At 40.7% G+C, this 27,329-nt stretch overlaps 1 protein-coding gene across 3 annotated transcripts in view; it reads left to right on the top strand.

The window, feature by feature from the left end:
* Vgll1 (vestigial like family member 1) overlaps positions 1-25,643 on the top strand; it is a 39,560-nt gene extending 13,917 nt beyond the window's left edge. Inside the window, exons 1-5 of one of the 3 annotated variants that reach the window (XM_078034221.1) lie at positions 4,493-4,654; positions 8,444-8,678; positions 18,945-19,364; positions 21,173-21,232; positions 24,106-25,643. In XM_078034221.1, the coding sequence (XP_077890347.1) occupies positions 8,465-8,678; positions 18,945-19,364; positions 21,173-21,232; positions 24,106-24,149 (738 nt within the window). In that variant the 5' untranslated portion in view covers positions 4,493-4,654; positions 8,444-8,464 and the 3' untranslated portion in view covers positions 24,150-25,643. Of the gene's footprint in view, positions 1-4,492; positions 4,655-8,443; positions 8,730-18,944; positions 19,365-21,172; positions 21,233-24,105 lie in introns of those variants that run through there. The other 2 variants (XM_040286118.2, XM_040286114.2) reach the window with 2 other exon arrangements.
* The last annotated feature ends 1,686 nt before the right edge of the window (positions 25,644-27,329 follow it).

The raw sequence follows: 27,329 nt of genomic DNA, 5'->3' as shown, positions 1-27,329 counted from the left end.
TTAATTTAAAAAGTAAAAAAAGAAAAAGAAACAACTTGATTGTGATGCACTATCTTTTTGATATATTTTTGTATTTGATTTGCCAGAAACTTTATTGAGAATTTTGGCATCTATGTTCTTTAGAGATATTGGTCTGAAGTTTTCTTTCTTTGATGAGTCTTTGTGTGGTTTTGGAATCAGGGTGATATTGGTTTCATAGAATGAGTTTGGAAGCATTCCTTCTTTTTTATTTCATGGAATAATTTGAGGAGTATTAGTATTAGTTCTTCTTTGGAGGTCTTATAGAACTCAGCTATGTACCTGTCTGGTCTGGGGCTCTTGCTGGAGTCTGGCTGGGCACGAATAACCGAGCCGCCACAAAGCCTTGTAGGTTCAAACAGCAACTACTTTATTTCAACTCTCACCGGCACTGCACGCGCGCTTTTCCACCAACGCCACCCACTCGGCCCTTCCAGAAACCCCCCACACCGGAAATCTCTCCTCTGGCACTTCCCCAACTAATGGGAACTCTCCAGGAATCCCTGCGAGAACTCCAAAGTAGCAGGCGAGCACCCGAGGCAGCAAGAGCTGCCCCATTGCCCGACAGTAAAGGTCAAATATACAATACAATCAATCCAGCATCACAGCGATTATATATAGCTTAACTCAAATCATCATCTCAATGGTTCGCTGGCATCATCTTTTAACCATTCTCTCTGGCAAATGACAGGCGTCATTCTGTCCGGCTGTGGCTTTCAACAGGAACTTGCTATCTTACTCCTTGGTTTATACCCAAAGGACTTAAAAATAGCATACTATAGTGACAAAGCCACAGTAATGTTTATAGCAGCACAATTCACAATAGGTAAATTGTGGAACTAACCTAGATGCCCTTCAGAAGATGAATGGGTAAAGAAACTAGTATATACACACAATGGAATATTACTCAGCATTAAAAGAGAATAAAATAATGGCATTTGAAGGTAAATGGATGGAGTTGGAGAATATCATCCTAAATCAAGTTAGCCAATCAATCCCAACAAACCAAAGGTCGAATGTTTTCTCTGATATGAAGATGCTGATTCACAATGGATATTGGGAGAGGGAAGCATGGGAGGAATGGAGGAACTTTAGATAGGGCAAAGGGGAGGGAGGAGAAGGAATGGGGCATGGGGGTAGAAAAGATGGTGGAATGAGATGGACATCATTACCCTAAGTACAGGTATGAAGACATGAATGATATAACTCTACTTTGTGTACAACCAGAGACATGAAAAATTGTACTCTCTATGTACTATGAATTGAAATGTATTCTGCTGTTATGTATAACAAATTAGATTAAATAAATTAATAAATAAATAAAAAGAAATAGCTTTATTCATCCCTCCTACTCCTACCTCAGATTCTGTTTCATCTCTCTATTCTACTTCCAAACACTTGCAAAGTACTCTCCATGTTGTCAGTACCAGCTCTTCTACTCTTCTCCCATCCTATGTGAAGTTTCATTTGGCTTTATCACCAGAGCAAACACCTCTAATCAAGGTCACATCTGACCTCAATGCTACTAAATCCAAAAGACACTTTTCAGGTCAGAACCTTCCACTTTTCAGTAATATTTGGCACAGGTGATTAGTTCTACCTTCTTGAAAATACATTTTTCTTTGGGCTTTAGGATACTAGCATCCTCCTGGTTTTCATTCTACATCCTTGCTCATTTCTTCTCCATGATGTTTGTGGGCTCATCACTTCAACTAGGTTGGTAAATGTTGGAGTCACACAAAGCTTCGGCTTGGTCCTTCTTTATATTTCAGTCTCTATTCTTCCTGGGTAAGTTAGAATTCAAGGATTCAATAGTCATCTGTGTATTATTGGCCCCCAAATTTATATCTCTATTTCAGACCTCTCTCCTGACCAACTACTGTCATTTTTTCCTTCCATAACTCCAAGACTCTTCAAAATTAACATGCTCAAAATGAAGTCTTTATTTTCTTTTGCAAACATGACACTCATCCAATATTTCATATCTCCGTGAAAGGCACATTCATCAGTAAAGTTATGCAATCCCTGAAACTAGGGATTATCCTTGATATCCTTTCTTTCCTACATCCAATTCACAACTAAATATGTTGATTTTATTTTCTAACTACCTCTCAAATCCATTGATTTCTCCCTACTTCTTCCTCCTTTACCCAAAGCTCAAGATAAAGCTGTCATCCTCTCTTCCCTACACCAGCAGACAGCCCTCTAACTGCTCTATTCACATTCATTTATTCCTGCAATCCTTTTTCCACAGTGCAGCCAGATTGATAATTTAAAAATGAAATCTAAGGATGCCACTTCCCTTTTTTTCCCTTTCCCCACACTCTTCAAAACATTTTTTTGGTAAAATGCTTCAATAACTTTTTATTCTTCTTAGAGAAAAGATAATTTTTTTCAATATGGCTTACCAAGCCCTGTTCACTCTGCTCTCTATCTTTCCAGCTCAACTTGCACCATCTTCCTTCTCACTGCAAATACACTGCTTCCTTTTCTCCTGTCACTCATATTTGCCAGGCCCCTCCCACCTCAGCGCTTTTGCATGTGCTGTTTCCAAAGCTTAGAGCACCCCCTCTCTTCTCTTGGCTTGGTTAATTCTTGCTCAGCTTTCTGGGCCTATGAGATCTCAACTCAAGGCATTATTTCCATAGGGAATGTACTTGTCTTCCCTGAGTAAGTCAGGGTTCCTAACTATAAGCTTTCCTAGTATTAGGCATTGATTCATCATTATGGCAGTTGTACATTTATTAGTGATAATATTGAATAATTTCTCTCTCTCCATACTTCTCATACATTAATTTAACAAATACTTACTGAGCCCATACTATAAGCCAGGCATTATTTTACATAGGGCTGAGAAACTATAAACAAATAAATATGAAATATGAGGTAAAGAAGTGAAAAGTGCTCTAAATAGACACAAAGCAGAGTGACAGGACAGAGAGTTTGACAGGCTGCTACTCTGGACAGAGAAGGCTTCTTAGAAGAAGTGACTGAGCAAAGATTTGAATGAAGTGAGTGGAAAAAGTTATGAAGATGCCCGAGGATGAGCATTCCAGAGAGAGAAAATAGAAAGGGTAAAATTTAGAGGGTGTCTAACTTGCTCAAGGAATAGCCAGGAAGTGAGTGGGTTTGGAATGGAATGAAGCAGAGAGTTTTGAGAGATAAGAACAGAGACTAAAGTAGGGAGTGGGTCATGGCAGACCTTATAGGCCATACTGCTGGGAAAAAAAAAAAAAGATTAAGTAGGGTTTAAGCAAGGAATGCCTGGATTCTATGTATGTTCTAAAATGATTGCTTGACCATCTTGTGGTGATTAAATTAGAAAAGGGGAAGGGTAGAAATAAGGAGTCCAGTTAAGAGGCTGCGGTAGTGGTCCTGGGGAGAAATTATGTGGACTTGAACTAGGGTAATGACAGGGAGGTAATGAGAACGGCTTGAAAGGTGCTTGAAAGGCAGAATTTACAGAACTTGATGTGCCCCTCCAAACCCTCCAGTGTATTTCTTTTTCATGTACAGGAGAAGTCAAAGGCAGATGGGGTCTCCTTGGTTCTGGCTCCTCCTCCCTCTGCCCACTCTGTCTCTTCTTCAACCACACTGGTGTCTGCTGTTCTGTGAACAGACCATCCAGGATGTCAGGTTTTGCATTTGATGTTCCCTCAGGGATTAGGAAAGCTGGAAAGCAGGTCTCTACAGGGATTTCTCCCTCAGGGTTTTGCTCAAATATCACCTTTTTGGCTACCCTCTCTGCATTAGTGCCCTACCCAAGCATTTCTGATTCCCATTTCTCTGCTTAATTTTCTTCACAGTACTTAATACTGTCTGATATTACACATAGACTGTGTGTGTATATATATACACATACAGTGTGTGAGTACTTATTCTGTGATGGTAAGGATTTGGTCTGTTTTGTTCACTTGAGAACAGACCTTCCAGAATAGTTCCTGGAATATATTTGTTGAATTAATGTTGAAGTAAGAATAGGAATGGCCGTGGGGTTTGGGACCTGAATGATGATGCCATTTAGTGAGAAGAGGATGGATCCCCGTGCTCCAGCCTCCTGCTGGGATCCCTGAATGGCTTCCTATATTTCAGGTTCATAGGATTCTTCACTCCATAGAAGCCTGTAACAGGTCCAGAAAATCTAGGGATCTGGACTACCCTTTGCTTTCCTAGGGGGAGAGGAGAAACTAGAGATAAACCAAACTGACTCTCAGTTCCTAAGATGGAATATAACATCAGTTTGATCTAAGCCCCATAACTGATGTTTCAGTTGTTATTGACCCCGTGTGTGGTTTTGAGCAACAAGTTGGCCAGACAATATTACAGTACTTTTTTTAATGCAAAAAGAAAGAAAAAAAAGAGCTATTAGTTTTCCTCATTCCTGCAGGTGCCCAACCAGGTTGACTTGTTGGAGTGCATTTTCTGCATTCTTAATAGATAGCTAGCAGGAAACGCCTTGCACAGCCCCAGCTAGAGGGGTAGAAAGTAGCCAAGGGAGGGTAAGGATCCTGAGCTCCTGCTTCCGGAAGCACTGAGCTGCCCTAGAATAAGCCAGACAGCCAGCTCTAGCCATCAAAGCCCACCTTTACCCAGCCACAGACTCTTGCTCTGCCTCAGGTGATGGTCCAGAATTAAGGTAAGAGAAACTGGGGACATTTTTGAGGGGGAAGAGAGATGGAAATTCAACTGGGAAGGAATTGGAGGGAATTACACATTTTGCTCAATGAAATGAAATATGGTCCCTTTGGGGTCAGTTCCAAGTGACCATTGTGAAAACCAATCTTTCTGACTTCCCACCCTGCCCCTGTTGTGCTAGGTACAGATGGTAAAAACATCCATGCGGTGTCCATGTGGTAGAATGGAAGTCAAATGGCTGGTTTCAGATTCCATGTTCAAAGACTTTTTCCCCCAAAGTTTGGGCAACATTTGTAGGTACCATTGTAGCACTTGGTGTCTTTATATTTTTTGACAGACATTCCCTTAGATGCAGCTTTGCAGAATCCCTTTCTTGTAGGTCAGACCCTCCTTTCTAATTCACACATGAATAGAGACCCCTTATAGAGTTCATTTGAGGATAAAGCTATTCAAGTTTCTCTACAGGTGCCATAAGATGCAGTTCTTCATAGATTAAATCGAATGACAATCTTCAGAATTTTCTTTCATTTTGAAAAGATTTAATTATTTTTCTGAGCCAGGATCTTGCTCTATTTCCTAGATTGGTCTCAAACTCTTGGGCACAAGTTATCCTTCTGCCTCAGCCTCCTGAGTAGCTGGGACTAAGCTGTGTGCCACCATGCCTGACTTAATTCTCAGAATTTGAATATTTCTCAGTTTCCTTCCACTGGGGGCTGAGTGCAGTCCATGGAATTGCTTGGGAACTGGATCCACAAAAGTAACCCACAGTTTTCTTCTGAGTGACCACTGTGTTTGAAGAGGAACAGAGAGGCAGAGGTAGACCTTGTGGTTTATTCAGGATCCAGTGTGATGATGCTGAAACATCACCTTCAAGTTTATCTCTAACTTTTCTTGGTTGTGCCCAGGTGGCCTGTGGTCTCTGTGGACTTTATCCTAGGATATTTGGAACATGATTTTGGCCATGATGTCCCAAGAGTCCAGCCAGCTCCTTACATGTGGCTTTCAGAGGCAGTCAGCAAAGACAGGCTGTGAACTGGGTCTAGCCTGAGCCTAGAGCAGTGAATGCTGATAGCTCTGAGAGTAAGAGGGTGAGTCCTCCAGAGGTCCTAGCTGGTCTTTAGTGGCTGGAGGCAGAGGCTTCAAGGAAAGCCATGAGGGAGTGCACAAAGTTTATTCCTACTTTCTCTGAAGGAAACCATGTGGCCGGATTAGTGTCCTGGCTCATGCTCCCCTACAGATTAGAAGCCAACCCTGTCCCCACATTTGATAGATATGGAAAATGAGGCCCACGGAAGGGGAGACACTATCACAATCATTGGGTTAACAGTAAAGGGTACTAAAAATCAGACAGACATTGGTGCCAGAGAACCCTTGGTTCAAATCCAGGTTTTACCACTACCTAGCTGTGTGGCCTGGGTAGTTTATTTCACCTTCTCTAAGCTCTACCTTCCTTATCCATAAAATGGGAATAATAATACCTACTTTGAGGATTATAAAGATTGGAGAAGATATGTGTATAGCTTTTGGAACAGAATAGGAATTGTATAAACTGTATCTTTAAATGCCTCTGTCTCTACATTTATCATTACTTTATACTTTATTACTTTATTCACAACACCTTTGCTGTATTTCTTTTACCCTAGTATCTGAGTATACTTGTGCTATTTATTCAGGAATAATTTACCTACAGTGAAGTACATCTATCGCAAGTGTACATTTTGATAAATTTGGGCAAATGTATATATCCACATAGTAACCATCAACCTCGTGCCCCTTCCTAGTCAATCTCCATTCTACAGACAACCACTGTTCTGACTTCTATCACTATAGATTATTTATGCTTCTTCCATGTAAATGTATGTTCCATACAGTATGTGGCCTTTCATGACTGGCTTCTTTCATTCAATGTGCTTTGAGATTCTTCCATGCTGTTGTGGGGAGTGGTAGTTAGTTTCTTTGTATTGCTGGCTTTCATTCCACTGTATGAACATATTATAGCTAGTTTATTTATTCTCCTGGTAGTAAACATTTGGGTAATTTCCTTTATTTGGCTATTAGAAATAAAGCTGCTATGAAAACTCATGTACAAGTTTTTATGGGGACATAGCTTTTGTTTATCTTGACCCTGTATACTTAAAAGTAAGAATGCTGGGTCATATAGTAAGAAAAGTATAATTTATAAGAAACTATGCTTTTTCAAAGTGGTCGTTCACATGGATTTTGAAGTAAAGATACAATTTAATTTTTTTTAAGTCATGCCTGGCTATGCTTAGCATGACTACCAACCAGGAGAAACAAAACAATAATGTTTAATTAAATGCTTCTCTAGACAACATAATCCAATTATGACTGGGGCTAGAATGACTCTGAAAGATCTTTTTGGAAAATCTGCTCACTGCCAGATTCCTTCCTAATGTTCCCATTGTGACCTATTGACATTTCTTAGGCTGCAGAATTCACACTCTTCCAAACCCTTTATTTATTCTCCAAACCCAAGAGTAATATGAAGCACAGAAAGGCTATGCAGTTACCCCAAAATTACATAGCCAAGGAAAACCACAGGTCTTCTGACTCCTAATCTGCTATAATTTCCTTGAGTTGTGCTTTCTCTGCATGAAATGACATTCAGTCATTCAGCCATTGTTTACTGATCATCCACTTTGTGCTAGGTACTAGGGATAAAGAAATGAATAAGAAATAGTTCCCAATCTCAAAGATCTCATAAACTAGAGATGGAGACAATTTATTCAACCCCAATTATTGAGTTAATGAATAGACTAAACACATCTTTGGTCAGAGCACAGGGCAAATCAGGTTGGGTGGCTCCAGGTAAGAGGCATTCAGACAGGCTACTTCCCTAGTTAAAGAAGGTCACAGCATGTCTTGAGTGCTCACCATGTTCTGGGTCCTGGTTTGGGTGCAGATGGACAGCCTCTGGCCTCAAGGAACTCATAAGGTGGGATCAGCTGATGCCACCAAGGGGTTCCAATTTGAAATCTATTCAGCAAACAGCTATTGAGCATTCACTCTATTCCAGGCATGGTTCCAGATACAGAGGATATGATAGTGAACAGAATTGACAAGGTTATTGTCTTTCAGGAGCTTTCCAGTAATGTTACTACAACTTATTCCCACATTTTTTGAGATCTGTATGTGGCTCAGAATATATCCATCTGAAAGCCTTAGAGCTCATATTGTTTATGATTGTTAAGTTTCTAAGTCAGAGTCTGGGTGGAAGTAAGACACTATCTTACATAGATTAGGACAGAATTTCATGGGTTTTATCCTCTTGCATTAAAATAGTCATGCTGCAAAGTAGTGTTTGCCATGCTAGCTGAAATTGTCCAGTACCCATTGCTTAGTCCTTTCTTGGGGAGCCTGTGTCTCTAAGTAGTTATGGGCTGACCCTGGCTCATTCATTTGGGAAGAATAAACTTCACCAGAAGGCAAATTACATTGCTATTTGGACTTAGTGTCCTCCAGACACATCTCCTGTTGCTTTTCTAGTCCTGTTGTTTCACAATTCTCATTTGTAAGAGAAGGCCACCTCCAGCTGTTGGTACAGCTTTAGGTTGTTTCCTGAACGCTGATCAGATTGAGCTCCTCAGCTGCTCACAGTCCAACACAGCATTGTTGTTGACCTTCAGGAACTCAGTGACTCCCCAGGGCTCTAGTGAGAGCCTGTACTTGGTAGGAAGAAATTGCTTGCCCTTAGGGATGGTGCTCAACTAAACAACAGCCAAACCCCTTGATGAAATAGTACCAGTGACTTTTTGTATTTGGTTTGCAGCCATCACCTGTGTTATTGACAATGGCAGAAATGAACAAGACTGACATCCAGCAGCCCAAAGATCGTCAGAAGCCCATAAAGACGGAATGGAATTCCCAGTGTGTCATTTTCACTTATTTCCAAGGAGACATCAACAGTGTCGTGGATGAGCACTTCTCAAGAGCTCTGAGCAATATCAAGAGGCCCCAAGGATTGAACTCCTCAAGCCAGAGTGAAGATGTGATCCTGAGGAATGGTGAGCATCTCAGGAGGGAGGAGGCAGCAATTTCCTGTCCAAGCTTTCACTGTAAGACCCAGTTTTTTTGTTTTGTTTTGTTTTGTTTTAAAGAGAGAGTGAGAGAGAGAGGGGGACAGAGAGAGAGAGAGAGAGAATTTTAATATTTATTTATTTTTTCTTAGTTTTCGGCGGACACAACATCTTCGTTTGTATGTGGTGCTGCTGAGGATCAAACCCGGGCCGCACGCATGCTAGGCAAGGGCGCTACCGCTTGAGCCACATCCCCAGCCCATAAGCCCCAGTTTTTAATGCATTCTGCATGTGTATGTTTGCTAAAAGCAAGTCACACTGCCTAGTGAGAAGTCATACCTTTTCTTAGAAGTTTAATGCAAAAATGGACATTGTCTAATCAAATTAGTTCACTTATTTCATTATTTCTTCAACTGCATTCAGTGCTAGGTTCCCTGCTCAGCATACAATAAGAGCTTCCTGACTACTCACTGTTACCATCAATCAGTAATATTATTCTTGCTGTTGGCCAGAGGGCAAGAACACCAAAGCATCCATGATAAGATAAACATGTCCTGGGTTGATGCTCTCAGCCTCCTTTCAACCAATAGTGGATAATCTGGTGAGCAAGGATAGGGGCCAGAGGGAGACTAATGAAGGGTCTTGCCACATCCTTCTCCCACCCTTCTCCGGGTCAGGGATGCATATTGCTCAACAGAGCTATGTCACAATGTGCATATCAAAGCATGCAGATTTGGGGGAAAGTATGATTTTAAGCTGGCAGGGGCCACAATATGTCTCTCATGGACCCCAGATACTTTTGCCTTCATGGAGCCCTTGATCCATAAAAGTATTAAAAGTTACATTTTATAACTGTGCTGTTTGTTATGAGATGAGGATAAACCAAGCTGAATTCCTTTTTAATCGGTATCATTATCACATTCATCTTTTTCTTCTGATTTTGAAATAAGTTACATCACTTCTGTGGACCGCTACAAGTATTCACAGGCCCTAGTTACTGTGCCTCTTATGCTTAATAGAGGCACCCCTGCCTGCCAGATGAGAATCAATATGGCTCCCATTTACTTTTTTTGAAAGGTGCAAATGGACCTAAGTCTGGTTGATTTTAAGAGCTTTTTATTTCGGTTACCTAGCCCACAAGTTAAATGTTTTGCTTCCATTGGAGGACCTGTGGGTCTCCAAGTGGGACACTTTGTACAAAGTGGACACATGGGGCCTCTGCCTGTGGGCAAAGAGCTCACCTGTTTCCAGATACTATCACTCTGGTTCTGCTGTTTGGTCTGGACAGAGCACTGGTGTGTATCTGATGTACTCTCCATAGCAGAATTTACTTCTTTCCTAGGAATGATTTTTCCAGTCAAATGAATTGACTTTCTCAGAGAATCTTGTGGGTTAAGTACACATGTGGAAAGGCATGAATTGTTTGAGTGATGTGGTAAAAATGAGAAACCCCTACTCTGTCATTTTACCCTGTTTTGTTTTTCTTCTCAGCATTTGTCACCACCAAGCACATTATATATATTCTTCTGGACTCCTTTGCACACCCTTTAGTCTGAATTCTATGGCAGCAGGATTTAGTCTGTTAAAATTACTGCTTTTTAAGTACATAGCTCAATGCTTGACTTATGGGAGGCACTTAATAAATATTTCTGGAATGAATTAAATTATGATTTGAATCATAGGGTATTGATCCTAAAGATGGGGTATGTCGTCCATTTTCTGTTGCTAGTAACACAATGCCACAGACTGGGTAAATTATGAAGGAAGGAGATTGTTGTGGTCAAAGTTTGAGGGCTCACATCTGGTGATGACTGTCTTGCTGCCAGAATCCCAAGACAGTGCAGATATCACATGACAAGAGACTAAGAGAGCATATGTGTGTTCTCTGGTCTCTCTCCCTCTTCTCATAAAGCCACCAATAATTTAATCATGGGCCCCAACCCTGATAAATTTATCTAGTCCCCAATAATCTCCCAAAGGTTTCACCTCTAAGCATGATAGTTAGATTAAGTGCCCACCCTCAAAATATGTCACAGAGGACATTAAATCCTAAAATGAATTTCTGAGGGGACAAGTCATATTCAAACCATAGGGATCACCATAGAGAGGAGATATGGTGTAGTACACAGCTTTAGAACTATGTAGTATGATGTCAACACAGTTCCACTACTTCTTAACAGTATGATTTCTGGGCATCTTTATCTGCTTATGCCTCAGTTTCCTTACTGCTAAAATCAAATATTTAACTATAGGAGAGTGCTTTGAGGGAGTCAATGAGATAAAGCATGTCAGGTAGCAAGTAGTGAATGCTATGTAGGTACTAATTACTTTTGTGTGGATAATGCCAAAGGCTGACATGTTTTTTGAATGCAGGCCTCTCCTATAGCCTCCAAGATTTTTGGAATCCTGCTGTGTGGCTGCTTTCATGTTTTCTATGCCTTCTGACTTTACTTTGATTGAATTCTGTGAAGCTTCTGCCTGGGAGCTTGGGCTTGGCCCTGTTTCTAGGCCAAGCCAGCCTTCACAAGCCAAACAGATAGGTGGTTTTCTTCCTTTATCTTCTTGTTGCATTTTCCCTGTGAGAATCTCACAAATCCCCTGACTCTGAAGATGTTGCCTCCCTCATGGAGGGTGGTGTGGGCTAGGCAAATATTTTTCTGGTGATTGAGCAACTGAAGGAAAGACTGTCTCCCTCAAGGCCCCTCTTATCATAGCTAAGAGTCAAGTTTCTCACGAACTCTGCTGCCTCAGGGGAGGGCTCCGTGAAAGAAGTCCAGTCCTGCTGAGGTTCTTATTGGACGTGTTAAATGACACACATACAGCTTTGAAAATGGTGGGAAACCTATAAAGTGGGCCTTTCATTACTGACTGCTAGTTAGCATCCTCTTAACCCCTAGCAGGTCAGCCCCAGCTAAACCAGATTGAGGAGAACAGACCCCCATTCATGGGCTCCCGTCGAAGACTTGCCCACATTCTAAGGGCATTCTGTCAAGTCAAATATGCAAAGCCCAAACACAAGAGACCTGTGTGGCTAGGAAAAGCCATTGAATTTCCTGGCTTCCCTTCCAAAATCAAAGTTATTTTAAAATTTACTTATGTATAATTTATATGGACTGCACTTCAGAAAAGAAAATATAAGTTGAAGGTATCTTTGGATTGTCTTCCATTTTGATGAACACTGGGGATTTTCAGTCAGTAATTGGGGAAGCTTCAATAACTGCAAGTTCTTGGGGGACACAGTCTTGGTGCACTTCTCAACCCATATTCCTCCTGAACCACCCCCAGCCCCAGTCTTGAGCAGGCCTGGAACATGCTCAAGAACTGTTGAGAGAAGAGAAGCTATATACCTGACCACCTAGCAATCTTCTTTAACCAGTCTCAAAGGGTCCCAGTGGATCTTCCCTGCCTTCCATCTGCCATGATTAGCAGGGTAGGAAGAAACACTACATTTCTCTTTTAGTGTGAATATCTAGATGAGCTATAGTCATGCTGGCTGTTTATGGTGCCTGTGAATATTGACAACTTCGTGCCTCCACTAGGTGCCAGACACCACATTAAAATTATTACACTTAATTCAGTCCTTAAAACCCACTATGATTTATAAAGTTCAAAGATAAGCAAACCAAATCCATGATCTTAGAAGACAGGATTTGGTCTTGTTAGAAGATGTTTGTCAGGGTTAGCGATGGAGAGAGTGCCTGAGGGGGCCTTCTGAAGTGTTAATCACATTCTGTTCTTCTGTCTGGGTACTTATTATCCAGTTTGTGAAAGTTCCTCCAGCTGAAAACTTGTATTTGTGAATTTTCCTGCACATTGCTTGTATTTCACAAAACCACTTTGTCCTCATTTTACAGAGGAGTAAACTGTAACCCAGCAATGGTGAGTACTCAGAGATGGGTCACCTTGCCAGTGAATGATAGAGATTGAAAGCCAGGTCTGTTTGACTCCAGAACCAGTCTCTTGACTTTACTCTCCTGCTTTTGTAGACCCTAACGACACCACAGGGAGAGGGTTAATACCCATGAAGATGTTTGCAACAATTAACACTTAGTGTGTACTTCCTGTGTGCCTGGCCCTTTGCTAGGGGCTGTGACATAGGTTATCTCATTGAATTTTCACACCAACCCTATTGGTTACTCCTTCTATGCTTATATTTCTGGTGAGATAACTGAAGCTCAGAGTCAAGTGACTTGTCCAAGATACCACAGCTAGTAAGGGGTGACTATAGTATTTGTCATCAGATGGTCTTGATTCCATATTCTGAGCTCTTAGCCACTCAACTTTCAAGATACAGGCACATGTTTTGTATTTGACCTCTGCCTTCAAGGAATCTGCACTAGCTACCCCAGGGAGGTGACTAGGAAGGAGGGATTGGGACTGAGCAGGGTTTTCTGTTATCCCAAAGCAGGACTTTCTTCTCTAAGCTGTCCCTCTGCTTGTGGTGTTATTTTAACTTCAGGTAATTCAAGGACTACCTGCTTTGATCCTGGGGTGAATGAATGAGGGATTATTGCTACCAGCTATGCTGGTAGAGAGGGGAGCGCCAATGTGTACCGACTGGACAAGCCAAAGTTTGGATATTTGTGGGACAAAATGTGTGTGTGTGTGTGTGTGTGTGTGTGTGTGTGTGTGTGCGCGCACGTGCACATGTGTGTCTAGTTTAACCTTCATCATAAATCAGGACTGGTCTTACACACACACACACACACACACACACACAGCACAAGGAGAAGTGGGAAAGAAGAAAGGATGAATGGAAGGGAAATCAGGCAATTATGGATTGGTCTTTGCAACTGTCAACTCACTTTTAGGAGATTCACTGATCAAGTGGTCTCTTAAATTTTTGCTTAAAAAATAGCTTAGCTGTGTGCAGTGGTATGTACCTCTAGTCCCAACTACTTGAGAGGCTGAGACAGGATTATCACTTAAGACCAGGAGTTCAAGGGCAGCCTGGGCAACAGAGCAAACTGACATAATCTACCTTAATCCTTTTCAGGGCATTGCTCTCAATGACTTCTCACTAGTGTCTACCTCTTTAAAGATTCTGCTACCTCTCACAATGCCCCACTGGGGACCAAGTTTCCAAACATGTCATGTAAGATTCTGTCTCAAAAATGAGCTTTTTTCTGGGGCTGGGGATGTGGCTCAGTGGTTGAGTGCTCGACTAGCATGTGTGAGGCCCTGGGTTCAATCCTCAGCACCACATAAAAAATAAATAAAATAAAGATATGTGTTCATATCTGAAAATTTAGAGAACACAGATACATATTCAGGAAAGAAATAAACCACATGAACATCTAATCACACCTGCTAATTTTTACATAGCATCACTTTGCATAAGCTGCATTACTACACTGTGGACCATGCCTTCAACATATAAGTCTTTTGGGGGACATTGATCTCAGTGGTGAGTGGAATGATTGGGTGCTATGGTTTGGATATGCTTTAAGTGTGTCCCCCAACATTTTATTTGTTGTATGTTAGTTTTTATCACTGTGACCAAAATATTGGTCATAAACAACTAACTTCGGGTCCCATGAGAACTACCTTCCCTTCTGAGGACAGTTCCCCCAATGACTGGAATCCATATCTCAACTTAGAAGAGGAAAACTGTATATTGACTCACAGTTTCAGTACATTGTCAGCTGGCTCCATTGCTCTGGGATGAAGATAAGACAGAACATCATGTCAGAAAGGTGTGGTGGAGAAACTCTTCTCAGTTCATGACATCCAGGAAGCAGAGACAGAGAGGAAGGGGCAAGAGACAAGAAGTGTGTGAAAGTGCCCAGCTTACTGCATTCTTTGGAATATTGTGGAAGCACAGTCAGTAAGAGTATGAGGTTTGGAATGAGATAGCATTCTCACTTACCGACCATGTGGGCCTTAAGGCAAGTTACTTTAACCTCTCAGACTCTATTTACTCATTTTGGTTACTGTGAGGATCACATGAGCTCATATATACAGAGTGCTAAGCAAAACATCTGATCCATAGTCATTGCTCAGTAAACAAAAGCTAATCTATATTTAAAAATTGTTCCTGCCCACTTCTGATATCTTATTCCCTGGGGATGGACATAGACTGAGCAAAGGCTTCTGAAATCTTTCCTGTATAGCAACTTCTGCTGCTGTTGGGGGCTTCCCAGCTCAGTCCTTTCTTCCTTTACATTCTCTGGCACTAGGTAACTAATGGCAGGGTGGATTCTTTAGGCTTCATACCTTAATTACCATCTTGTTTCTTCCTGGGTTGATTATACTGAGTGTTGCAAACCAGAAAAAAAGAGCCAAACTGGGTTTATAAACTGAAATGATTAATAATATGAATAAAAGAGCTACTATTTATTGAGATCCTAGTATATACCAGGTACTAAGCTAAGCCCTTTTGCATGGATTGTTTTATCCAATCTCACAACAGTCCCAGGAAGCACAGAAGGGGAGGGGACTTGCTCAGTGTCACATGACTAGGATATGAAAGATCTGGGACTGGACTCCAAGCCTGTCTGACTTCAAAGTCTGTGCTCTTAACAATTTCGCATGCTGTTCTGCTCAATATGGAAAGGTTCAGTTTGAAGGGATAGTTCAGTTTGAAGGTAGTTCTCATGGGACCCTAAGTTAGTTCTTAGGAAAGTAAGTTGTTATAAAAGACTGAACCAGATCCCCAAATAGACACACATGCACATGTGTGAGTGCATGTATTTGTGTGTATGCATACATTTTTGCAACTATGTGTATTTGTGTTCAATTTTCTGTGAGCGTGTATGTGACTGCATATATGTGTATGCATTCATTGAAATGGCATTTAGTCAAGTCCTACCATATGTCAAGAACTGTGCAAATTTTGGGGACAAGATGGTGAACAAAAGAGAAATGATCTCATCTCTCTTAACGTTTACTGAGTAGAGGAGAGGGCCAATATCAAATAAATGAGTAACTGAAGAAATTATAGGATTACCACTATGAAGGAAGTAAAGAGGATGTAGTCACAGAAAGTAACAGGATAACAATCTTTGTTCTAGAAATCCAGAGAGAGTATATATGAGTAAGAATTAATAATGTCTCTGAGTGTGCTTGGGAGATAGGGAAATGGCCTACCAGTTTCTTCCAAATAGGCAGAACAAAAAATGGAGATTAGCGCTCTGTGCATAGGCCTGGTTTTAGGACCAAGGGCCCCTGGAATTACCCATATATATTTCTGGAAAATCTTGAAATTTCTAGAAGCATGTAAGCATTTGCCTTTATGCCAGAAGACTATCTTCCACTCTATCCCATCACGGCGGCCCTGGCTCCTGTGTGATGGCTATGACTCCCTATTCCAAACGAATTTCTATTCATACAAAAATTAAATACTACTCTCTCAGAAAAATTCTCTCTGGATTTCTAGAGAGAAAATTGGCCCAGTAAACGTTAAGAGAGATGAGATCTTTTCTCTTTTGTTCACTGTCTTGTCCCCAGAATTTGTGCAGGTTCTTAACATGTGGTAAGACATGACTAAATGCCATTTCAATGAATGCATGCACATAAATGCAGCCACATACATGTTCACACAAAATTACACACAAATACATAGTTGCAAAATTGTATGCATATACACAAACACATGCACACACACATACACACATCCCTTCAAGCTGAACCTTTCCATATTGAGCAGAGCAGCACGCAAATTGGTTAAGAGCAGGGCTGGTGTTATGAATCAGTGGTAGAGCGCTTGCCTAGCATATGCGAGGCCCTGGGTTCGATCCTCAGCACCACATAAAAATAAATAAATAAAGGTATTGCATCCAACTACAACTAAAAATTAAATATTTTTTTAAAAAAATTTTAAATGGTTAAGAGCACACACTTACACACTAGAAGCATGGATGGAGCAAAAGGTAATGGTCTGATGTCCAAGGTCAGAGTATATGGAGTGAAAGCCATCTGGATTCTTACTGAAAGAAAAATCCCAACCTACCCCAAGAGTCTTTGAATCAAAATGTTCCTCACATGCTCTTTATCTGTTAATGTAGTTCGTGGTTTGAAAAGGCTGCAATATCATCCCTGAGGTGTGTTCATTCTCTTTCTCTATCTTCCTCTGCCTACACACACACACACACACACACACACACACACACACACACACACACACCTCTAGAGGTAGCTAAGAGGGGACATTTGAGTGGAAATGTCACCAGAGCCACTTCTAGTAAGCAGTAACCTTGAGTAAGTTAAGAATATGGTTTGAGATATCCTCCTCTATCCACAGTGAAGATGGGCATGATTGCCAGAGTAGTTGGCTCAAGAAATCTGAGAAAGCATGGCCAACCCAAATGTAGTGTCTCCACACCATGGGCCACCAACAACCAAGCTTAGTCGGGAAGAGTGAGTTTTTCCAAGCCACCTATAGCTATTGGGTTGCTGTGAACTCATAATCCTGAGCATCCCTCCAAGCTCCCATTCAGACTATACTCTAGAGCACCAGGTGACCACATAGGACTTAAACAATGGCACACTACCTACTCCCTTTAACATTTCTATTAGAGAATTCTGGTAGGTAAGCAGTTAAGAAAAATATTCAAAGCACCTTGGGTCCTGCTTTTTATATTTCAAGCATTTAGCAAGCACCTAAGTCATATGTATGAGATCTCTGAGGACAGTCCAGATGGAAACTGTCCGTTTTCAGAGGCTATGCTTTGTTTCTAATTTGTGCTTAGGACATGCAGTACCTTCATCCAATATGAAACATGGACAGTGATTATATGAAATCAACTTAATCACTCTGTTTGTACCACACAGTGCCCTGAATTGCTACTGGCCTGGAGATATCAGTTTTCAAAAATAACATTTACCCCTGGGAACACACCCTAATGTATTTCCTTGTCCTTGGTTTCATTAGAAGAATCCCACCATTGCCAATTGCTCACTGTAAATGGTATGAGATATTGAGCAGAGTGTCTGCCATGTGGGTTTAAGCTTCTTTTTTAAAATATCTATGTTACATAGAAAGCCAAGGTAATGGGTGGGGTCACTCCTGTAAAACTGTACTGGCCTCTCAAATGTTTTCATCTTGTACAAAATACAGTCAAACTGAACAGTAAGGAGAGCTGGGAGAGGTGCCCATGGAGAGAAAAGGGCCCAGTGTCTCAGGATCTCCTGTCAGCCAATCTTCCTTTGTCTCCTTACTCATGTCCCCCTCCTCCAATATCTTGGATAGATGAGAGGCTCCAGGATTTTAACACCATCTGTCAGAGTTATTTCCCTCCTCCCCTCTTGTCTAAGTGGGTGTTGAGAATGGAGAAAACATGTATCCATGTTGGAAGCTATCTTGGAGATAGCAGATTTAGCTATTAGTTATAATAGGCACAATTAACATAGTGTCTATGGAACTAAAGGAGACTTTATTCCCTTCTAGTGTGTCCACACAGAGTGAGCAAGAAGAAACTGACTTGCCCTAATAATTCTGCTTTTAAAGATGAGGTCCAAACAACTACTTTTTTTTACCCATCACTCATTTCTACAGTTCAGTTCCCTACTGGGCTAATCTGCTTTTTGTCCCCTTGGTTCAGTCTCTTAACATCTCTGTACCTCAGATTTCTCTGAAAACAATCAAACAAACAAACAAACCTTGAGTTGTGTTAATGACCAACCGTTGCCTGTTGAATAACAACAAGCAAGTGTTAAACCCTTTTTAATGTTCTATGGAGTCCTCCTATTAGGTGTATTTAGAACAGTAGCTATGAAATAGAGGTAAACAATATCAGCAACCAAACACAAATTAACCACTTTTGCTTCTAGAAAAGTTTTATTAAGGGGCTAATTTGACAAGGGGACAAAGATGTATGTACAGAGTTGCTCACTGCCATGTTGTTACTATAACTTAAAAAACAGAAGTAACTGAATTGCCCGCAAATATGACATCTGTTAATCCATTATTTTCTCCTATAGGAATAGTGTATACCCATTTTAAAAGTTGGTGTTTGGCTCAGTTCATTGCTGTGGGAGAATATTTGTATATATTGATGAAGCAAAATCAGCTTTAATAATGATACATGTTGTGAAGAGAATGCATATATGAATAGAAACAAATCCTAGAAAGAAGTACAACTAAAGGAGGACAATGTCTGTTTATGAATACTATGATTAATGTGTGTGTGTTTTACTTTTTCTTTATTTTCTTCAAGTTAACAAGTATAGTATGAATTAACCTGAAAAAAAGCTACTTCCATTTCAAAAATTATAAGTAAACACCTGACATGTCTCCTAAATCTTTTCTTCCAGATAGTGACATGCCTCCAAATCAGTGGCGTTTCTCTTCTCCTTGGACAAAGTCACAGCTGGAAATGTCGCGTGCAAATAGTGCCAACAACAGCAGCTTGAATATGTCTGGTCCCTTGCCTGTGAATCAGTATCCACTGTCTCTGCCTGAGACCCACTCTGTTCAGCCTCGGGATCTGTGGCATTTCCCCTCCCTAGCCAGCCCCAGGTCCCTGGAGCCTGGCTACTCTCATGTCTTTCCGGATGGGCACCTGGTTCCAGAGCCCCGGCCTGATGGGAAATGTGAGCCTCTCCTAGGTCTCCTCCAGCAAGACAGATGTCTAAACTGTCCTCAGAAATTTGCCACGAGGGAGGATCGCAACCCTGTCCAGATAGCCGGAAGCACAGGATTGCTTTTCAACCTACCGCCCAGATCAGTCCACTGTAAGGAAATGCTTAGAGATAATTGGTGGATTTCCTCTGAGGGGTTGTGGTCAGGAGTGAGTTGGCATTAAATGGGTGCTAAGACTAATTGCTGCCAGTCTGGACATAGGGCTTCTGCTGAGGGGGTGGAATGTTTTGTGTAAATGTTCTATATATTTTCACTAGGCTTCATTAACACTCACAGTTTAATGGTTAAAGGATTACATAGATTGCCAGCCAGATGGGTTTGGTCCTCAATATTCACCCCAGTCTGTTGACTTGGCCTTACCCTAGAAAAATGATGGACTGCTGCCTAAAATTGGAGGGTCCCACATCTACCTCATTGGGAGCCATTAAATAATCTGTTTGCAAAACAGATCTCTGTGACTGTGATGTACCTACAGGCTCAAACGTTATGCTCCAAACAGGTTGACAACTAACAATAATGCCAGGCTCCTGGGCAAAAACAAGGGCAATCTATACCAACCATCTGCTCCACACATTAAAATTCAAAGCAACTGGAGAGGCAGCCCCATTGCTGTCTGGAGATGGCTGTCTGTGACTTCCTCCTTTACACTGGCTGCTCTTGCTCAGTTTCCCTTGGGTCATTGCCCCCTGACAGCCACCTCTCCCCTGAACTGAAAACTCCCTTAAGAAACACTGAGTTTATCATTCACTCGCTCACCCAATAAATATTTAATTGGTGTCTACTAGAAGTGAAATACCCATAAGAAACAGGACTTCCTGCTTTGTAGAAGGACAGGGAAGAACTGGCATAAACCATGCTTTCAGTAAAAATGTAATCTACTCTGCTGAAAGATTTGCCTTTCATGTGAAATACTTGTAATAGAGTATTATATATATATATATATATATATATATATATATATATATATATATATATATTACATTCATGTGACCAAGTCTGCATTCTGTTCTCTGGAGTAATTTTCTTTTGCAATTCTCTGGTCTGTACATATCTATGGTTCTATGCCTGAGAGAAATTACTGGAAGCAGTTTTTACTGTGAACTAAAGATATAGTACACAAAGGGCCTGTTTAGCATGGCCTGCCTAAGTTCAGGACTGTGTTCCATCTTAATATTTCACAACAAATGTCCTGTTAAAATACCATTGTGTCATTTGTAAAGTTTGATTAGCAATGCATGCAGAGAGTAAATCATAAAAATGTCATGCTTGGGATACCAGTGAAAATTCCCACCCTATACTCTTTTGCAAAATATTCTCCTCCTGGATTCAGAGGGAAAGTCAGACCAACTGTGTTTGTATATATGCCTGTGCATACACATAGCAGAGCCCTTATTCAACAGTTGGTTAGAACACGCATGGCTCAAATCATCATCTTTCAAACATAATAACTATATACACTTCAGATCCAATTCAGCAAATATTTAGTGAGCCTATACTATAAGCCAGGCACATCCTGGCAAACAAACTGATAATACAGGCATTATCCTATTCCTGAAACCTCTAGACAAAAATTCATGAACAAAGGTTTATCATCAATGTCTCAACTGTTGTGAGATCTTCACACATTCCTACTAATATTGACAATCAGTCATATTCATTGGTGACTGACCAGGAACTGTTGAGAAAGTGACCTTTAATTAGGAACACTGTAAGATGGGAACAAGTTCTAAGGGGCCTTAAGAAAACAAGCTCCTTTGATTTTTAGTATCTATTAGGAGAAAATAGGCCAGATGTCCATACACTGAGAGACAATCTGGTGCCCCTGGGTAGCTGCTGGGCAGTTTTTAACCCAGCCCTGGAGATTTCATGGTTAATCATGATTTTTTATTTTTTTTTTCAGGTAAGAAAATATATGTCTCCCCGAGTCATGGACCTGCCAGTCCCAACCTTGCAAATGAAAGTAGGTATCCAGTTCAGCCTTTGATAGCTGGGTTCTGTATCCTGAGAACAAATTTGAGGAGATTATATTATCAACATTAGGGCCTCTAGCAGCTGACGGGAGTCTTATTTCTATTATTTGGGATTTCGATGGATAGAATTCGTTTCATTGTAGTTTCAACGAACCCAAGTACTTCAGATCTTGTCAAATTTCTTGTATATTTTCTCATTTTGCTAGAGAAGCAATTTTATTGAGTCCTTTTTTTCAGAGCCCAACTTACCTGAGGTAACCAAGGTGACTCACAATAATGAACAAATCCATGAGGATTAGCTAGCTTTGTCCCAGATGTTTGGCTTTCAGCTTAGCACATAGGGGCACCCCAGGACTCTGTGATCAGGAAAATGTGACTCAGGCCCAAGACAAAGACTCTGGGTTCCACACTCAATTTGAAAATGAAATCCATAGGAACTTCAAAATGAGGACAATCTGGGTGGAATGAGGAGAGGATCTGCATGATCTAGGTTTAGGGTTCAAATTCCAGCTTCATTACTTCTTTAGCCTCAGGAACTCAGTCACATTTATTAAGCTCCCTATGCCTCAGTTGTCATATTTGGAAAATAGGCATCAAATTATTGCTTACCTCATGAAGTTTCTATGAGCATTAAATGGAATAGTCTATGAAAATGCTTAGAATAAGGTCTGGCACATAGTAAGCCATCAAAATGTGTAGGCTTTTTGGAAGGCATCCTGGTATTCCAAACTATGTTCTATGCTATGTGTTTCAGGGAGGACCAACAGGAAGAAGCACCATCAAAGCCCTGGTTTCAGGCATTTTACAGTTTAGTGTGAAGAGGGGTTGAGGGTGATATATCATACTCCACTTCAATGTCAGTTTAACGAGGACTGAGACTTTGAGGGGTGAACTGTCATATCCCCAATACCTGCAGGAATGCTTGACACAAAAGTCCATATGTATTTGCTGAATGAATGAATGAGTGAACGAATGCTAGAAACAATAAAAGAATATTTAAAAAGGAAATAGCAAGAAAATCCCTACCCAAATAGTAAAACTTCATGTGTTTCAGGCTGTTATATAAAACAAATCAACCTATCAACCTCAGTGGTTAACTGGCCGTGCCCAGATGAGGAGATACATTAAGGGCTAGATGGAAGGCTCATAGCTGAGTCCAGGCCCAAGGGAATGATATCTAATTTATGAAAGTCAGGATTGTGATATCTCCTAAGTACTTGTTAATAGTTCCTATATTATTTTATTAGAAGTTGTGAAATTGCTGATAATGTAATGATGCATTCCATTGTTCATAGGCCCCAAAGAACAACATTTTTTGGGTGTTGACTGTGAGCCAGATACCACACACCTCATCCTGCTTAGTTTCCACTACAAACTTGTGATATGTATATGAGTATATCCTAGGTAAATCACACAACCGATATTCAGTAAATAATGGTTGAATGAATGAATATCTCCATTTAATAGATGAGAAAACTGAGTCTCAAAGAGGTGAAAAGACTTGCCTTTAGATTACGTAGAAGCAAGTGACAGGTGTAATATTATCTCTTTGCTCTCACAGTGTCATACAATCCTCAAAGCAATTCCAATTTAAATATATTGCATAATAGTAAAAATTAGTTACTGGTGAGACTAATTCACTCTACATGGGTTTACTATCCATCTGTAGCTAGGACACTGTTCTAGCATAAAGGAAGAGGAGTGCAGAAAGCTCAGAAAGCAAGCAAAAGAACAAAAAGCAATATTACTTGGGAAAGGGGTATGGGGATGATCTTCCCTTGCAAAGAGGATTTGAGAGAAAGCAGGGAAAGGGTATTTGGTTATGTCAGCAGCCTACCACTATTGCTCTGGGCAGAGGGAGGCTGCAAGGAATAGGGAGGGGAGAGGGAGAGTTTCCTAGAGCTCCAAGCAAACTGACCACAAACCCCAGCAAAACCAGTGCTCTTAAGCATGACATCAGTCTCCCAATCTTGCCTAATGCTAAGATCCACTGGAAGCTTATTATCTGCATGAATTGTGCTCCCCTATTCCTGTGGGAGTAGATCTGGCATGAGACACCGTCACATTGGCTTGTATTGTACTCTTTATGTATTTTTTATTAACTTCAGTTTGAAGTGACCTGTATGAACCTTTCAGTAGGAATTTTTATAGTTCCAAAAGATTTCCAATGTGAGGCTCCAGACAAATATGCTGCAAAAGAAGAAAGGCAGAGTCTCTCCTGTCCCTCCCATATGGACTTAACCCCCTCATGTACCTATGAGGTAGAAGCCATGTGGAGCATGCCTGTCATGCACAGGGCCTGTCTCATTGATGCTGAAGGCCCTCAGCATTGATCAAATAATCTATCAATCAATCAGTTTAAATAAAAATTCAAAAAAGAAAAGGAAGAAAGAATAAAAGAGACCCAGTTGCCACCTACAGTACAGGCTCTATTTTTATCCACATTGACAGATGGGAAAATTGAAGTTTTAGGAGGTTAAGTAACTTGTCCCAGTGAGTAAGTGGCAGTTTTCTCTGACTTCAAAGTGCCTGATATTACCCACTAAGCTAAGGTGCAGCTTGACCACACAATAAATCAACTCTATCACATTTAGAGACACTGCTTCCTTAAACAAAATAATAATGATTTATTGAACATATATGTGACAGCTGGGAGCTTCATATACATTTGACTCAATTCTCACCAGAATCTTAGGAAGTTGTTATTAATATCTCCATTTAACATGAGGGCAGTAGGACTCAGATAAGCTTGGTAACTGGCCTAAGGTCACACAGCTAGGCAGTGCTGAGTCGAGGACTCAAACCTGGGCTCATCTGACCTCACAGGTATCCTCTGTTTCATCATGCTTATCCTGTTTTTCAGGAAGCCAATCTCCAGAGAGAAGAAAAGATCTGTACTATTATTAACTGCGGTCTGAAGAAGAGAAATATTCTTTCTAAACCTGCTTATGATTTTCTACTGTGAATCCACAGGGTCTAGAGACCCCACTGTCCTTTTCTTTTTCTGCCCCTAAAGAACATTTCTGCCCTCCCTAAGATTGTGCATTTCTCTTCCTTGGTAACTATGTCCTATACGAGAGTTTTCCAAACTTGCTAAGTGATTTCCCAGCATGTTAAAGAGCTGTTCCAGGGTGGAGGGCATAGAGGCCCACCTGCTTGTTCATACCCACTGCACTTAGAGATCACAGCATCTTGATTCTCCCCAGCAGTAACCTTTGAACCAAGGCTGACCACATGATATTTATTCTATGGGTGGTTTAGTCAGCTTTCTCGATGCTGTGACTAAAGGATCTGACCAGACCAACCATAGAGAAGGAAAACTTTCTTTGAGGGCTCACAGTTTCAGAGGTCATAGTCTATAGAAGGTTGGCTCCATTTCTTGGGGCCCAAGATGAGGCTGAACATCATGGAGGAGTGTGTGGCAGTGGGAAGCAGCTTATATCATGGAGATTAAGAAGCAGAGAGACTCCACTCGCCCGATATAAATATATACACCAAAGCCACAACCTAATTCCCACCTCCTCCAGCCACACCCTACCACTTTAGTTAATCCCACCAGGGATTAACTCATTGGTAAGGTTAAGGCTATAACTCAATCATTTCTCCTCCAAACCTTCTTGCGCTGTCTCACATGTGAGCTTTCAGGGGACACCAAATCAAAACCATAACAATAGGTTTGTCCCATGATCCCAACTGAATTAATGTGTCAAGAACAGCCTATAGCTTTCCAGTCTTCACTAGACTGTGGCCAACCTCACCCCTTCCTCTACCAAAAGCAGAATGAAAATGAGGTGGGCAAGACCTACCAAGAATGGGCTGAGGCTGTGGGCTCTCTACTGGTCCAAAGTCTGGAAAGAAGCTGAGAATTCTCCATCTGGACTTGATGAATGAAATAGTTTCACTTAGAAAATTTGTTTCCTCAATTCCCCCCCCCAAAAAAAATGATTCCAAATGGAATTGTTGGGAAGTCCAAGAACCTAACTTATTGGAAATTGAGAAAATTTCCCTGTCCCACATTGAGCCTGTTAGTGGAACAGAATTTGCTGTTGCTGTAGCAAGAATGTTTTTTGGATACAGTGTGTAAATTTCTGTCTTCCTTGGCCCTGATGTTGAGGACTCTGGCATCTGACACCACATGGATACTCGCAACATCTTTAGTCAAGTTGGAGGAGCAAGACAAGACTTGGTCCAAGACATAGCAGCAGAACCTTCGTGTAGATTATTCCAGATAAAATGATAATTGCCAATCTGGTAGACAGCCTTGTGTCTAGTATGAGCTGGATGTTTGCCCTGTGACAGTCCTAGAATCCCCTGCCATAAATGTTCTCCATTTGTGCCCCACTTGCTCTTGGGTAATAGCTAAAAGGGTGAATAATAATAAAGCTATACTTTTACAGATTACCCTGTTCTGGTTTCTAAGTTTTTTCACATTCATTCAAAATTTCTGGCAGCCTTTAGATTAACAATATTATATTCATTTATTATAGGTAGATACTAAAACATAAAATGTAAATGACCTGACCCAATTCACATAGTCAGTAACAGAACCAACACTGAAATCCAGGTGTCTGAGCATAATGCTCTTTTCTCTCCACCATAAGATACTTATCAAGGGTTAATATCAATATGCCTCTTAGATACTTGTTGCTCTCATATGCTGTGTAAATAAAGACCACAACTTTTCTGAGTGCATTGTTGATTTGGGGCAGTAATACAGCAATTCTTCTATCTCAACAACAGTTTTTTTTTTTTCCCAGTGCCTTGCACATGTTTCCTACATTTAGGCAGAGGATAAAAGACCTAGCCAGTAGATTTTCCCACAAAGTTAGGTACCTTCAAAAGTTTCGTTCTTTTTTAGGTGGTGATTGGGAAAATTGGGGGAGTGGTGGAAGCTAATTCTAGTACTTGTGATTAATAATTACACATGTATGTGTTTATCTTGGCTCATTCTATAAAGATTCATCTGTTAGAAGATAACATGTATCATCAGAATTGAACTTTATTTTTTTGTACAAGGGATTAAACCCAGAGACACTTAACCACTGATGTGCATCTCCAGCCCTTTTCATTGTTTAGTTTGAGACAGGGTCTTGCTTAGAGCCTGGCTAAATTGCTGAGGCTGACTTTGAGATCTTCCTGCTTCAGTCTCCTGAGCACTGGGATTATAGGCTGCACCACTGTACTCAGCTTAAAATTGAATTCTTAATGTGCTGTTTAGGGAAAACAAGAAATGATTCAAAAAGAGCTAGTATCTTAGGTAGACTGGATGATCTGATGACATTTACCTACAAATCCTTAGAAGTTCTCTTTTGAATAAAGCTGAAAGCAGTGGTCAGTTTTCCTCCTTCAGTAAAAGAAAGAAAATTCCTCCTTTTGATAAGCGATCCCCCACTCCTCTGACATATACAGATAAATACTTGCTTAGATTAACTGCTACTTAATCTCAGACTTAGGTTTCTATCTTCCTGTATTCTTCCTGATTTTGCTTTCCTGCTTTATTTCCATGAGCTAACTTTATGAAAAAACATTTCTTTAATCCACTTTGGAATTTTACTCTTACAATTAAAAAATACTCTTACCATTCCACAAGATATATGCCACCTTTTACATACAGAAGTAAGGTAGCTGGCCCAAGTGAGTTGTCTCATCTACACTCTAGTTGATGATTTTGTGAAATGCTAGATGAGTGGAACGTGGCGGGGTGGGGGACATTTTTTTCCCATCAGATTGATTAAGGACTTGCAACCATAGAAAGTCAAGGTCCAATGGTTACAGAATCCATAAACCTCATTCACATCACTCTCTATAGTTTTGAGAAACTGATAAATGACCTGATTGGCTGACTCAAAAGCTGCCTTGGTCCTTACCTCCCACTTCGGTTCCTGACATTTACAATCTGGAAGAATTGAAATTGCTTCAAATGGGCTTTAATGATGCCTGTCTCTGACAACAAAGCAGGTGACAATTTGCTCTTCTTGTAAAGACTATTTTTAAAAATTCCAAATAAATGTTGTTTGCAGATATAACTGAAGCTTACATTCAAATATTTTTCTATTCTAAAAACCAATATCATGAGTAATCTTGGAA

This window comes from Ictidomys tridecemlineatus, chromosome X (assembly GCF_052094955.1).
Source record: "Ictidomys tridecemlineatus isolate mIctTri1 chromosome X, mIctTri1.hap1, whole genome shotgun sequence".
Classification (NCBI taxonomy): Eukaryota; Metazoa; Chordata; class Mammalia; order Rodentia; family Sciuridae; genus Ictidomys; species Ictidomys tridecemlineatus.
This window is presented reverse-complemented; position numbering and strand designations above follow the sequence as displayed.